This window comes from Oryctolagus cuniculus, chromosome 7 (genome assembly GCF_051225735.1).
Source record: "Oryctolagus cuniculus isolate XC-2025 breed Fujian yellow rabbit chromosome 7, ASM5122573v1, whole genome shotgun sequence".
In the NCBI taxonomy this organism is placed as follows: Eukaryota; Metazoa; Chordata; class Mammalia; order Lagomorpha; family Leporidae; genus Oryctolagus; species Oryctolagus cuniculus.
Genome location: NC_142873.1, coordinates 108,162,728 through 108,176,791, shown reverse-complemented (window position 1 = coordinate 108,176,791; position 14,064 = coordinate 108,162,728). Strand labels below are relative to the sequence as shown.

The following is a 14,064-nucleotide window of genomic DNA, read 5'->3' as shown; positions in this document are numbered from 1 at the left end:
GAGAAAGGTCTTCCATCTGCTAGTCACTCCTCAAATGGTTGCCACGGCCAGAGCTGCACTGATCTGAAGCCAGGAGCCAGGAGCTTCTTCTGGGTCTCCCGCATGTGTGCAGGGGCCCAGGGACTTGGGCCATCTTCTACTGCTTTCCCAGGCCATAGCAGAGAGCTGGATCACAAGTGGAACATCTGGGACTTGAGCTGGTGCCCATATGGGATGCCTGTGCCAACAGTGGCTTTACCCGCTACTCCACAGCTCGGGTTTCTATGCCTTTTGAAACAGCTTACATTTGTGTATCTATCTGCACCACCTTATATAGAAACATTTCTATGATTTTTGTACGAATAGTTAGAACGTTAAGCTTGCATCTGAACAGCTGTGTAAGGACTAACAATATTCTTTTCTCTCTACCAATTGGTTGACAGCCTAGATGAAGAAATCCAGACATTAAATGGGACAATGTCTTCCCATTCCAAGTTGGGCTACTCCTATGACATGTATTCCTTTGCCTGCAATGGAACTGGTGCTGGTTTTTAAAAACCCTGCTTTTTAAATATTTTTCATGACTTCAGGATAAGTTTGGAAGGCATCTTCAAATCAACAGGTAACACTGGGTCCAGAACATTTCTTACCTTTCAAGTCATCACATATTACATTACAACTTTCCTTCCTCCAGTTGTCTATTTGCTCTTGTGTCATCGAGCTTATTTTATTCTGACCTCACATTAAAGTTTTTCTTGGGATGGATACTGATGTGGTGGGTAAAGCTGCCGTCTGTGATGCCAGCATCTCATATGGGCACCGGTTCGAGTCCTGGCTGCTCCACTTCCAACCTGGCTCTCTGCTCTGACCTGGGAAAGCAGTAGAAGATGGCCCAATCTTTGGACCCATGCACCTGCGTGAGAGACCTGGAAAAAGCTCAGGGCTCTGGCTTGAATGAGCCCATCTCCAGCCATTACCGCCATTTGGGGAGTGAACCAGCAGATGGAAGATTCTCTCTCTATGTAACTCTACCTTTCAAATAAACAAACAAATCTAAAAAAAAGTTTTTCTTAATTCGAGATAAATCAACTCTGTGACTTAGATTATAATTTTCTTTATTTATTTTACAAATTCATCTTTTACTTTTGTTTTTGTCTGCATCGCTTTGATGCTAAAATTTTTTACTTCTGCTTCAGGAGTTCCTTTTCTTATGTGTATTTTGGTGTTTGTTGCACTCTGTATCTCTTATTTTTGACTCACCACGACCGATCACCATGACCACCAATTCTCTCTTTTAACCCAGAGAAGTGATTCTCTGTGACCAGCGGCCACAACTTAGCGTCCAGAGGGGTCTCCCCAGCCACCCTTTCAGCTGCACCTAGTACCTTCCTGGTCTTTTCGCCCGGGCTCTTCCTAGCGCATCCTCTTTGGAGCCGGAGACACTGTGGACCCTCGGCCAGCAGCCCTGAGCCAGGCATGGCATTGGCTCCTGCATCCTGCATAGCAGACCTGGCGCTTGCAACATCCGTGGATCTGACTCTGCACCTTCCGACTGCGTCCTCTGAGAGCTGAGGGCTACTCCTCGCTTTGCTTTTGTTTCTGCTTTCTTCAGTCCTTTCCTGTCTATGAAACCAATCTCTTCTCAGCTCATCAGAGCACTTCTTCATTCTGCTTTATAGAATGAAGCGTTGCTCGATTCTAGGATGAAAAGTTAAGCCATTTAAGATCCTGAAACTGAATTGATGTGGTTTTGTCCTTTGACACTGTTCTGTGTGTCCTCTGCTTAACCCTCCGAGGAGACACCCCTTTGAACTTTTCCTTCCTTTTCTGTGTTTTTGGTTTGTCTACAGGAATGACACATCCGCAGCGACTTCTCAGGCAAGAGGGGCCCGTGACTGTGGCAGCGGATCTGGGAGCCGAGTCTGGGACTGATGTGGTAGAGAAGTGGGTGGAGGTGAGGGAAGGCAGCTGGAACTTGACCCTGGAGTCAGTGGGCTGTGCTGTGACCACTGGGTGAAGAACAAAGTGGGAACGCTGTTTGAAAGAAAGATCAACAGTGAGTCAGGTGTCAGATCGATGGCCCCTGGCAACAAGACCAGAACTTAGTGCTGTGGGTTTGAATGTCCTCCCCAAAGTTCCTGTTAAAATTGCATTGTGATAGTGAGGGTATTAATTGGTCGGATCTTTAAGAAGTGTTGAGGTCACCAGGGCTCTGCTCTCAGGAGTGGATTAATGGTCTAAAACTAACTACTAATATGATTTTTACTGTCTTTAACAGAAGCTCAAACTTAGAAGGCTTCCACAAGTGGAATCCCCTTTATCCAACTAGGCTTGATAATGGGGACGTGGGAGGAATAAATTCAACATAGCCAGTTCCAGTCTCTTCATCTAGCTGGAGACAGAAGAAAGCCGTGCTTCCCCTAGCAGATAACTGCACAGAGCAAAGATAGGGGGAAGACTTCTGATCCTAGGCACTCCTACTGACCCCAAGACAACTTCTAGAAGGGATTCTGTTCTTGGCCTTGGTTGGGAAGGTGGGTGAAAGGTGTGAATGACATAGCTCTGTTCATCCCCACTCTCAGATGTATAAATCAGAGTAAAGCTCTGAGCAAGACATCATCATTATATCATCACATTTGGAAGGGAAGGCATAACAGATTGTTAGGTTGCTTTCTTGCGTTTCACGGCGAAACGCCCAAAGGTGAGAGTCCAGCATCTTCATCTTGAGAGTGTCCTACCATGTGCTGCTCCTCTATGAACAATTTGTAAACAGCGTGTTACTTGTGGATACTCTGGGGTCAAGCAAGGTGAATAGGAAGAGTGCTGATTTCTTTCCTCCCTTCTTGTTTTAGCATTTGGAAACTTCTTTGTCTCTCTTTTGGTTTAAGAAAGTAGGCTTGTAAGATAAATGCTGCTGCTTTTTCAGCCACTGTTGTGATGTTATAGGTTAATAACCATGCAGGCTGCTAAAGTTTGAGGCTGAGATGATTCTTTCCCTTGTAGGAATGTACTATGATCGCAATACCATGTTAGTCCTTTACCTGCCATTTATCCTTTTTCCAGTTCAACTATTTGAATTCTTTTATAAAAAAAAAAGATTTATTTATTTATTTGAAAGAGTTACACAGAGAGAGAAAGAGAGGCAGAGAGAGAGAGGTCTTCCATCTGCTGGTTCACTCCCTGACTGGCCACAATGGCTGGAGCTGCACCAATCTGAAAGCAGGAGCCAGGAGTTTCTTCCATGCCTCCCACATGAGACACGGGCCCAAGGACTTGGGCCATCTTCCACTGCTTTCCCAGGCCATAGAAGAGAGCTGGATTGGAAGTGGAGCAGTCAGGACTCGAACCGGTGCCCAAATGGGATGCCGGCACTTCAGGCCAGGACTTTAACCCGCTAAGCCACAGCACCAGCCTCTTGGATTCTGGAGTATTTATTGAGGGCCTAGGGAGAAAGAGCTGGGCACCTGGGTCAGACATCCTAATCTTCCCATTATTTTCTGTTGTGAATTTTGGCATCTCTAGGTCACTAGATTTTCTCTAGTCTGTACAGAGAAGCTTCACAGAAAGTAGAGAGAAATGTCTTTTTTTTTTTTTTGAAGATTTATTTATTTGAAAGCCTGAGTAGTAGAGAGAGGAAGGAGAAGCAAGAGAGAAAGAAAGAGAGAGAGAGAGAGCGAGAGCACATCTTCTACCCACTGGTTCACTCCAAAAATGGCCCCAACAGCTAGGATTGGGCCAGGTGCTCCATCTGGTCTCCCACATGCATGCAGGAGCCCAAGTACTTGGACCATCTTCTGTTGCTTTCCCAGGCTATTAGCAGGGAGCTGGATTGGAAGTGGAGCAGCAAGGACTTGAATCCCATGTGGGATGCTGGTGTTGCAGGTGGCGGCTTAACCCACTGTACCACAATGCTGGAGAGAAATGTCCTTATCCATTCATTCATTAATGATCTGTTAATCTTTCCACAAGTTTTGCTCAATGGTTTCCATATGCTGCACTCTATACCAAGCAGAGTGAAGGTCATGATGGACAAGATGAATAAATAATTTTTTTAAAAGAAAGCTATGCTGGCTGGCGCCGCGGCTCACTAGGCTAATCCTCTGCCTCCAGCACTGGCACCCCAGGTTCTAGTCCCGGTTGGGGCGCCAGATTCTGTCCTGATTGCTCCTCTTCCAGTCCAGCTCTCTGCTGTGGCCTGGGAAGGCAGTGGAGGATGGTCCAGGTCCTTGGCCCTGCACCCTATGGGAGACCAGGAGGAAGCACCTGGCTCCTGGCTTCAGATCGGTGCAGCACGCCGGCCATAGCTGCCACTTGGGGGGTGAACCAACGGAAAAAGGAAGACCTTTCTCTCTCTCTCTCTCTGTCTAACTCTATGTGCCCAAAAAAATTTTTTTTAAATTAAAAAAATAAAGAAAGCTGCCGGCGCCGCGGCTCACTAGGCTAATCCTCCGCCTAGCGGCGCCGGCACACCAGGTTCTAGTCCCAGTCGGGGCACTGGATTCTGTCCCGGTTGCCCCTCTTCCAGGCCAGCTCTCTGCTGTGGCCAGGGAGTGCAGTGGAGGATGGCCCAGGTGCTTGGGCCCTGCACCCCATGGGAGACCAGGAAAAGCACCCGGCTCCTGGCTCCTGCCATCGGATCAGCGCGGTGCGCCGGCTGCAGCGCGCCGGCCGCGGCGGCCATTGGAGGGTGAACCAACGGCAAAGGAAGACCTTTCTCTCTGTCTCTCTCTCGCACTGTCCACTCTGCCTGTCAAAAAATAAAAAAAAAAAAAAAAAAAAAAGGAAAAAATAAAGAAAGCTATGCTCAGAATGAGAAAGTCTGGGTTTTAGTCCCTACTGTACCACCAACTAGCTCTGTTTCCTTGGGTAGTTCACCTAACCTCTGAAAACCTTAGTTTTCTCATTATGAAAAAGGAGTAAGAATCTGTATGCTTTTTTTGTAAGCTTGTAAGAATCTGATGAAGAAGTTTGTAAAAGTGTCATCAAATGTTGGCTTGGTTTTGAGTGTATTATGAGGAGGAACAAGACTTACCAACTTCAAGAGATTGCTTCTAAGTTTTGCAGGCAAAGGATCATGTATTTATGGGTACAAGGATCTTCAAAAAGTTCATGGAGATGCATATCATGATAAAATTATGCATGGAATTCACTAATTTTTGCACCAAATATTTTCAATCCTATTTTCCATGAAATTTTGGAAACGCTTTTTGTTTAAAAAAAAATTCTTATTTGAAAGTCAGGATTTGAGAGAGGGAGAGACATAGAGAGAGAGAGAGAGAGGTCTTCAATCTACTGGTTCACTCCCCAAACGATCACATCAGCCAGGGCTGGGCCAAGCAGAAGCCAGGAGCCAGGAGATCATTCTGGGTCTTTCACGTGTGTGCAGGGGCCCATGGACTTGGACTGTGCAGGGGCCCATGGACTTGGACTATCCTCTGTTGCCTTCCCAGGCAAATTCATAGGGAGCTGAATCAGAACTGGTGCAGCAGAGACTTGAACCCACAACTATATGTGATGCTAGTGCTGCAGGTGGTGGCTTTACCTGTTGTGCCACAGTGCTGGACCCAGAAATACTCTTATATAGAAAGCCTGGTGTTTACTGTGTTGTCACGGAGACAATCACATAATCAGTGGCATAGTATCTTGCAGACTGTGATGTTATAAATGGGTTAAAAACCCTAGGCAAAGAGTTGCAGGAAGGCTCTCAGCTCTTTCCTGAGATGCCCGCCTGCTCTGTCAGGTGTGCTCTCTTGGTTACACTTGGCTAGCATGCTTTAAGGCTACTCTGTCTCACATCTGAATTCTTTCTGGAGCGAAGTCAAGACCTCTGAGCTGCGTCTCAGCAGCATATTTGGCGGAGTCAGCTAGGAGAGACTGAGGGCAGCGCCGAGTCCCGAGCAACCTCACCCTGGGATGCTTCATGCCTAGCTTTCCTCTCCCCTGTCTCCTGCCTTGCCTGGTGGCAACCAAGGTCCTTGCCAATATTGCATGGAGACAAAGGCTTGCCCACTTTCTTTTTACCTAGTCAGCTTGACCTTTTCCTGCTCTGTTTCCCTTTCAGCCAAAATCTCTTCTCTACTTCATGCAGGAGGGTGATCCTACAAGAGACAGAGGCCAAGTCACTCTCTTTTGAACTCTCTACCGAAGCCCTCTTCACCCTCCCTGTTTGCCTGCTCTGCCTAGTGTTTAGCCTGGGTTCTCAGTGCTTTACTGAGATGCCCACCTGGTCTGTCAGGTATACTCTCTTCATTAAACTTGGCTAGCAAGCTTACAAAAAAAAAAAAAAATTACATGAGCGATGTGATAATAGCTGTCATTTACTGAGTACCTTCCAAGCACCACGAACCTCTGCTAGGGGCTTTGTGCTAGTATCTCATTTATTCCTTACAATTCAGGAACTGAGCTCAGAGAGGCTAAATAATTGGCATACGGCTAACAGTGTACGATGATTTGTTTACTTGAACACTTAGCGTATGCTAGCACTGTGCTAGGTGCTTTACATACGTGATCTCCTTTAAGCCCCACCACAAGCATTGGGGTATTATCTCTTTTTTACTTGCAAGCAACTCAAAGCTCGGGGAGAGCAAGAGCCTGCAGAGTTAGCCAATGGAGGAGCTTTTGCAATTTCCTCCCAGCTGCATTTGACTCCAAAGCCTGCTGCTTCCTCCTCTCCAGCACTTCCAAGTCAGCAGCTGGGCTGAGGGACCCTGAGGCAGGGTGCATGGTGGTGATGGTCCATTTGAAATCATTTTTGCTGATTAATATTTCCCGAAATCAATAAGCTGTGTGGGTTCTTGCCACGAATTCAGAGAATTCTGAATACTGGGTCAAGTAGACCAGGCAGCATGGTAAGTTTTAAGGATTTTATTCAGTGCAAGAAATACATAGGAGAGTTAGGAGGGCTCTCTCTAAGGGAGAAAGAAAGGTCTAGAAATTAAGTTGGGATCCATACCAAGCAGAGAGCAGGCCAGGAGCCACGTGCAGCAAGTGTTTAGTTATGAGCAGCCACAAGCAGCCTCTCATGGGTAGCAAAGCAGGCCACGCGCCCCAAAGGCACAGGCAGCAAGGACTGCAAAGGGCAAGAGGGAGGGGGGCCCAACTGTGCTCCAGGCCTTTTATCCACTTCCAAAGGGGCGTGTTTACGTAGCCTGATTGGCAGGTGGGCATACAGGTGTGGTCAGGTAGGGGCATGAGGTCACACAGGGGGCATAGTGAAGGTGTGGTCTTCCAGTTCACAAACCTAATCAGTTTTATCCTATCTGCCTACATCACATTGGACACTCGATTCCAGTCTCTGCTGGATTTCTCCCGGGTTCCAACTCTTCTTTTATTCCATAAATTAAGTTCCTAAAAGTATAAAGTTCTAGGACAGTGTGGGTGACTAGCATTGCTCCATGACACTATAAAGTGGTATTGGTAAAGACATTTCAAAAGTAGGCAAAAGAGTCTAGTCATAGGGCAAGGTAGGGCTAGCGTTCATCCCGTTTGTGTGGGCTGAACTTCTATTTCTTTGTGCTAACTTACAGAATCAAGTCTTAATAGCGACAAGAATGGTTTGGGGAGGTACTAAATCCAGCCTCATTGGATTTAGCTCTCACAAGCCTCCTGTGATTTGGATGCCTGCTCACACCTGAGACCCACTGCAAACACCTACCTGTCGTGTTTCAGAGAGACTCGGGGAAGAACTGCCTCCACCCCCCAACAGAAGCTCCTCTGTCTCTTCGTTCCAGGGGAAGGGTTGAAAGGGTGCAGCATAAGGTACACAGCAGACTCAGATACTTCCTAGGGAGATGCTCTGTGCAGCAAATGCTGGTGTGGTGCTGGTGCTCTGGGGATGCCAACCTGCCAATCCTGTGCATGGCGCTGAGTGGCCAGAAGCTATGTCAAGCTCTGCCCCAGCCTCCCCCTAACACGAAGAGAACAGCCCAGAATCCAGATAAATCTCTTCTCCACGCAGTACCCACGATCAGGGTCCCTCGCCTGCTTCCTGTTAATGGGTTGTGTCGCTGGAAACTCAGGGGGGGGGGGAGGGGAGCACAGGTGAGGTAAAAGCCGATGTAAGGCATTTGTGCACCCTTCTGGATTTTTTTTTTTTTAATTTTCTCCCGAAGCAGAGAAATAATAGGATATGACTTTTTACTTTGTCAGTATTTCTGGCATCTCTATGGAAAACGGAATGGCGTAGAGGACAGAGACTTGAGGGCTGTTATGGCACAAATGGGTTGTAGAATTGAGGGCGAGAACAGAACCAAGATGAATTAGGATACCCAGGACGTGGCTGGAAAGGAGAGGGTCTCCATTTGGACTTGGTAGCGTCAACAGCACCTTGGACATGGGAGTCCTGGAATCAGTTGACTGAAAGGTTCTGAGCACGGGTAGAGTACCATCCCGTCGTCCCCCCTCCACCCCCGGGCGCTTGTGTTTGCAGTCTTCTAGTCACGGGTTCAAAACCCCCTCCAGAATGAGCCTTCTGGAGGGCACGTTTCCAGCCATGGTTCACAGCTGGATCCCAAGCGCCCAGAGCCGTCTGGCACGTGGTAGTTGGCTACTGAACATCGCTGCAGGCACAGATGCACGAAGCTGTGGTCACATTCCCAGCCGCCTTCCCTCGTCTGCAAATGCAGTACGTGGAAAGGCGGTTGCATAACAAAATCACCTGGACCAGAACTTGACGCACAGTAGGTGCTCAACAAGTTGTATTTTTCCTTCCCCTGCAAGGTGGACCCTGCGCGACCACAGAAAAGGGGCTTTTCTTCCTGACATCGTGCCCACCCCCTTTTCCCCAGCAGCCCGCACTGGGTCTCCGGGAGCACGTGGGCCCTGGCCGGCGGGTGGCGGGGGAGCGGGTCTCGGGCTTACGTAAGGCGTGAGTCCCGGGCGGCCGGAGGCGGCGCCGCCCAGCGGCCCCGGGCTGGAAGGCTCTCGGGGGCGCCGCTTGCAGCCGAGGTACGAGTCAGACTGCTTCTGCCGGAGGGAGGCTGGACTCCGGCTCCGCGCGCGCCCCGCAGCTCAGGAGCGCATCTGCTAGCGCTGGGTGGAGGTGGCCCCTAGGAGCGCGCGCGGGCGGCGGGCAGCAGCGACCGCCGCGACTTCGGGGGGCCGTGACAGCGGCCGGGAAGGGGCCGAGGCGCGGACTGCAGGCTGTCCACGTGCGGGGACCGCTCACGGGCTCAGCTCCCAGGCCGCCTGGTGCGTGGCGCGGCGGGGGCGCGCTCGGGTCACCCCCGATCCCGGTTTCCCGGGCCCAGCGGAGACCGCGTTGGGGATGCCCGGCCGCCGGAACCTTTCAGAGACGCAGCGGGACCGGGCGGGCTGCCCTTTGACCTCGGGAGGCTGACCCCGCGGGGCTGGGGGCGGGAGGGCGAGCCCGCCAGCGCGGCTGCGGGAGGCTTTGAGGGCGGGGAGGAGTAGCGAGGCGTCTCACTCCGCCCGCGAGTCGCTCCGGGCTTGGGGCGGAGGGGAGGGGCCGGCTTAAAAGTCTCTCCTTCCCCTGTAGGGGCGGCCGGCGAGTTCCCTTGCGAGCGGACGGTGCCGGAGGCAGGGGCCGAACCTTGAAGTTCCCGGGGCTCCCTCCCGGGCCGCCCCTTCCTCGCCGAGGCAATGGCTTCCAAACTCCTGCGCGCGGTCATCCTCGGGCCGCCTGGATCGGGCAAGGGCACCGTGTGCCAGAGGATCGCCCAGAACTTTGGCCTGCAGCACCTCTCCAGCGGCCACTTCTTGAGGGAGAACATCAAGGCTAGCACTGGTGAGGGGCTGCGGATGCGAGGGCCGGGGGTGGGGGCGTGGGGGAGACGAGGCGCAGCGGGAGCTTAGGCCGGGGAGAGGCTCGGCCCTGGCGCCCAGGCCGGGGCTGCGCGCTCCGCCGCGCCCTTCCCCCGCCCGCGTGCGGGGCGTGCAGGCTCCTACGTGCCGGGGCGCATGCAGCTGGCGGCTGCGGCCGCGCGGCTTAACCGCGCCGGGGGAGAGGCCGAGCGGGCGGGGAGTGCGGTGGGAGGTGCCCGTGGCTGCTCTTTCCGCCCGACTCCTCCTGCTGGGGGGTGGTGAGGGGAGCCCGAGACCGCCCGGCCGAGGGAGCGAGCCCTAGGCTGCCGAAACTCGCCCTGCGTCCCCGCCCGAGCCCCGGGGGAGCAGTGCGCCGCCCACCTGTGGGAGTCCGGCCGGGCCGCGGGCTGGGGAACCTGCGGCGCCCGGGCTCGCAGCCGTGCACCCCTACAGCCTCTCCGCGTTGTCTCGGGGGCTGTGCCGGCCGTGGCTTTGAAAGGCCGGTCTGTTCGCTGCCGCCTTCTAAGGCAAACTCCCCACCGACTGGCCGCTTCTTTCAGCCGGGGCCTGGCCTGACCCAGGGAGGCTGGTGCTGATGAATTACATTTCCCATCCAGCCCTGCCGGCACTGGCTTCTCGAGCTGCCTCCCTTGGCTTGCCTGGCGAAGTCGGGGTGTGGAGCACCCTGATCGCTCCAGCTGACAGTGTCCCGCTGGTCCCTCCTCCTCCTCTGCCCCTCCACGCTCACGACTAGACGGTGATTGTGGCGTGCTGCTGCGAGGCACGTAGCCCGTCTGGGATGCAGATGCTGGCCATTAGTAACTCCTTGATGGGAAACTTGTTACTGCGCTGGGGCCCTTTATTGCTACCGTTCTCTTTGGTGTCCGAGGTGGTTATTGCCCTTTACGGGCCAATTATGCAGCGATCTACATTTCAGAAGCACCGATTAGTTCGGGGTGGTGGTTGGACGACAGTGTTGGGAAAACGGGACAGCTAATGAGCATGGGGTTAGGAAGGTTCTCCAAGGCAGAATTTACTCCTCTCCTCTAAAGCAAGCAGGTTGTAAAAGGTAAACTCTTGTGTTTGAGAATCTTCTTCTCCTTCGCCCCACAGCACTGAAGGGAAGAGTCACGTGTACCACGTTGCCGCTCGAATTTTCTCTGCGGCTGCTGTTACCTGGTGGTGGGGGGTGGGTAGGGGCTATTTTAATTTTAATTCCACATTCAGATGCGTGTTGTCCTTTCTGTATTTGGAATGCGGTTTGGGGCTGAGGAGCCTGGGAGGGAAGGCTGGCCCTCAGCGCAGGGGTTGTGTTAGGAGGGGAACTGGGGACAGCCAGGGAAGACGGGGCTGCGTCAGAGCCCAGGTACCTGGCTCGGTGACCCGCTGCCCATCCCCGCGCTGGCCAAGTGGCGCTTTCCTTTGTCAGGAGAGTACGACGGGAAGTGGCTCACTTCGGGGTGCTCTTAGGGGTCTGGAAAACTTTCCGCTTTTTTCTTTTTCTTAATCTTTCCTCTGCTCTGAATTGCTGGTTTCTGTTCTCTTTCAAAGGCTTCATTTCCCTCCTTTCCCCCTGACTTAAGAGGTGACTATGACATGTTTAGCGTTTCTTTCTGTGTTGGGAACTATGTATTTTTCCCATGAAGCCATTTAAAAACTACCAGGAAAGGAGGAAGAAAAACACAGGAAAGCAAGTAGTTTTTCAAGTGGCTTGCTTCTGGTGAGCGTGGGGGGGTGTTTTTGGATTATTGTTCTCTCAGGAGGTCTAAGTAGGAATCTTACAGGCCTGATGCCTGGCAAATGAAAAAAACATTCCACAGCATTTGTTTTCCTATCTGTTACCTGCAATTTGCATATAGCTAATTTCCTGGTGAAGAAGCACTGGGACCCATAGCTATGCTTTTCTTGTGGAAGGTTTGGAGGAGGCGACGAAGCCCAGCGACACCCCGGGAAGTGGAACCTTTGCAGGGACTTGGAGTTGGAAAGTGGCTCAGGCCATCTGTGCCAGCCTGCATTTGGGCTCACTCCAGTCTGCGCGGCTTTCCTGTTCCCGCAGCCACTGCCTGGTGAGAAGCTGCTCCTTTCAGAACGGGTCGCTCCAGTGTCATTGTTTCTGGGCAGTCTTTTCCTCACTTGCCCTGGCAGAATTCATCCTCTCTCTGCACATCTTGTGGGCGTCCTTGCTACTGTGGCACATGGTTCTAATGCAGTGTCAGATCTGTCTCATACACCCAGCAGGTGTTGATTTGAGCTTTACTTCTGTGTCATAGTGTTCCAAGTGCTGGGGCAGTAACATTTACCATAATCCTGTCCCTACTGCCCGCACCATACTCCAGTTGCTGATCTGGCCAGGTACCTAATGCATAAAAGGAGTTCAGAGTCCATTCTGTTTAGCTCTGATTTGTGGCAAAAGTTTATTCTTAATAGGGATCTGAGATTAGCTTCCTGATAGCTGTCATCCCTTGGCCCTTCCCAGGCTGCCTGGAGCAGTGCAGGCTGAGGCTTATCAAATACCTTGTTTGAACCCCCGCCCCCCATGTTTGGCTCTGGGCTTCTTAGCACACTGCATGAGTAAAGGGAACTGAACAGTGTCTTCAATGCCCAGGAGCTGGGTCCTGTACTCTCTCATGAGGAATATTAGCTTTTCTCTGAGTATATGTGCATACACACACACACACACACACACACACCAGCCAAGAGAAGCAAAACCTGAAGGGGCTGGTAGTAGTGCGGTTTTTAAGCACAATTTTGGGGGTGGGGGGAACTTGGCAATCAAGGTTGACGTTCAGATTCAGATGGGTGGGGGGACAAAACCCATCAAAGGAACTGATTTCCAGCCTTTTACCCTGACTGGGTTGCTCATGATAAGAGTCATCACAGGGGTGGGATACCTAAATTTTTTTTTTACAGTAAACTATGAGCACAGAAGGGTAGAGTCACCACTGCCTTGCTATTCTCATGATAAGGTTGAGAGGGCAGGCAGGCACTTTTGACTTTGCTAAAGATAACTTTTGGGGGGAACATTTTCCATCTTCAGTTTCCACTGGGACCACCCTGACTGACTCCTCACACTGTCTGAAGGGTTAAATAGTGATATTAATATCACATTCTGTACTGGATCTGTAATTGCATTTCAGGAAAACGGGCAGATTTCCACGTGGAAGCATCTTGGATTGATTGAGACCAAGATGTTAAGAACCAACGTGTTTCTGCTCTTAATTAATATTAACGGCAGCTCTCACTGGGGTTTTGCAGATGGGACTGGCATTTCAAGTTAAACTATGGGCTGAACTTCTCTGTTCTGAAAAGGTGACCTTGTTCAGGAGGCTCAGAGTTTTTTTCTTCTTTTTCTGGCTTTTCTGGGCTCATTAAGTATAGATCTGTGTCTTACGTAAGATGAAAACTTCTGTGAATTGGAGGGTAGAGAGGTTGTGTTGGAAATGCTGGAGCGAGAGTTCAAGTATGTCTCTAAAACAACTTTAAGTGGTTAACCTGGTAGGTCATGCAGGAGCTTGGCTATTACATGATGTCTAGAATATGCTATATTCCATTCCATCCCATCCCCCCACCCAGCTTGTGAGGCGCAGGATGTAACTCAGGTTGAGCAGGCTCTGACTGGTTTTGAGGCATCGCTTCAGTCCAAAGGGCCACTCCACACCCACTTATTTTTTTGGTTTGTTGAGTTTTGTTTTTTTTTTTTTTTAGTTTGGAAAGCAGAGAGAGAGAGATAAAAAGAGAGTGATATCTTCTGTCTCTACTGGTTCACGATATCCTGGTCTTGTCCAGTCCCAAACCAGGAACCTGAAACTCGGTCTAGGTCTCTCATGTAGGTGCCAGGGGCCCAAGTATTTGAGCCAATACCTGCTGCCTCCCAGGGTGTGCATTAGCAGGAAGTAGGATTTGGGACCTTAGCAGGGATTCTCACCCAGGTACTCTGATATAGACTGTAGGCTTTTATTATTTTTTTTAATTAATTTATTTATTTGAGAAGCAGAGGCTGAGAGAGAGAGGTCGGTCGGTCGGTCTTTGATCTGCTGGTTCACTCCCCAGATGGCCACAATAGCCGGAGCAGAGCTGACCCGAAGCTAGGAGCCCGGAGCTTCCTCTGGGTCTTCCTATATGGGTGCAGGACCCCAAGGACTTGGGCTGTCAGGTCCTAGCACAGAGATGGATCGGAAGTGGAGCAGTGGAACTCGAACCAGTGCCCCTATGGGATGCCGACACTGCAGATGGTGGCTCTACCCGCTGTACCACAGCACTGGCCCCTATAGGCATTTTTTTTTTAAAGATTTATTTATTCATTTGAAAGTTAGAGTTACACAG

The 14,064-nt window shown here is 51.0% G+C and overlaps 1 protein-coding gene across 8 annotated transcripts in view; it reads left to right on the top strand.

The window, feature by feature from the left end:
• The window catches only part of AK4 (adenylate kinase 4), a 151,679-nt gene that overhangs the window by 64,262 nt on the left and 73,353 nt on the right, over positions 1-14,064 (top strand). For 2 of the 8 annotated variants that reach the window (XM_089300496.1, XM_089300495.1), the window contains exons 4-5: positions 423-601; positions 9,476-9,724. The exons of 1 other annotated variant lie outside the window; for it this stretch is intronic. In XM_089300496.1, coding sequence (XP_089156622.1) covers positions 9,580-9,724 — 145 coding nt within the window. In that variant the 5' untranslated portion in view covers positions 423-601; positions 9,476-9,579. Of the gene's footprint in view, positions 1-422; positions 602-8,789; positions 9,169-9,475; positions 9,725-10,720; positions 10,811-14,064 lie in introns of those variants that run through there. 5 more of the 8 variants (XM_089300498.1, XM_089300497.1, XM_008265120.5 and 2 more) reach the window with 4 other exon arrangements.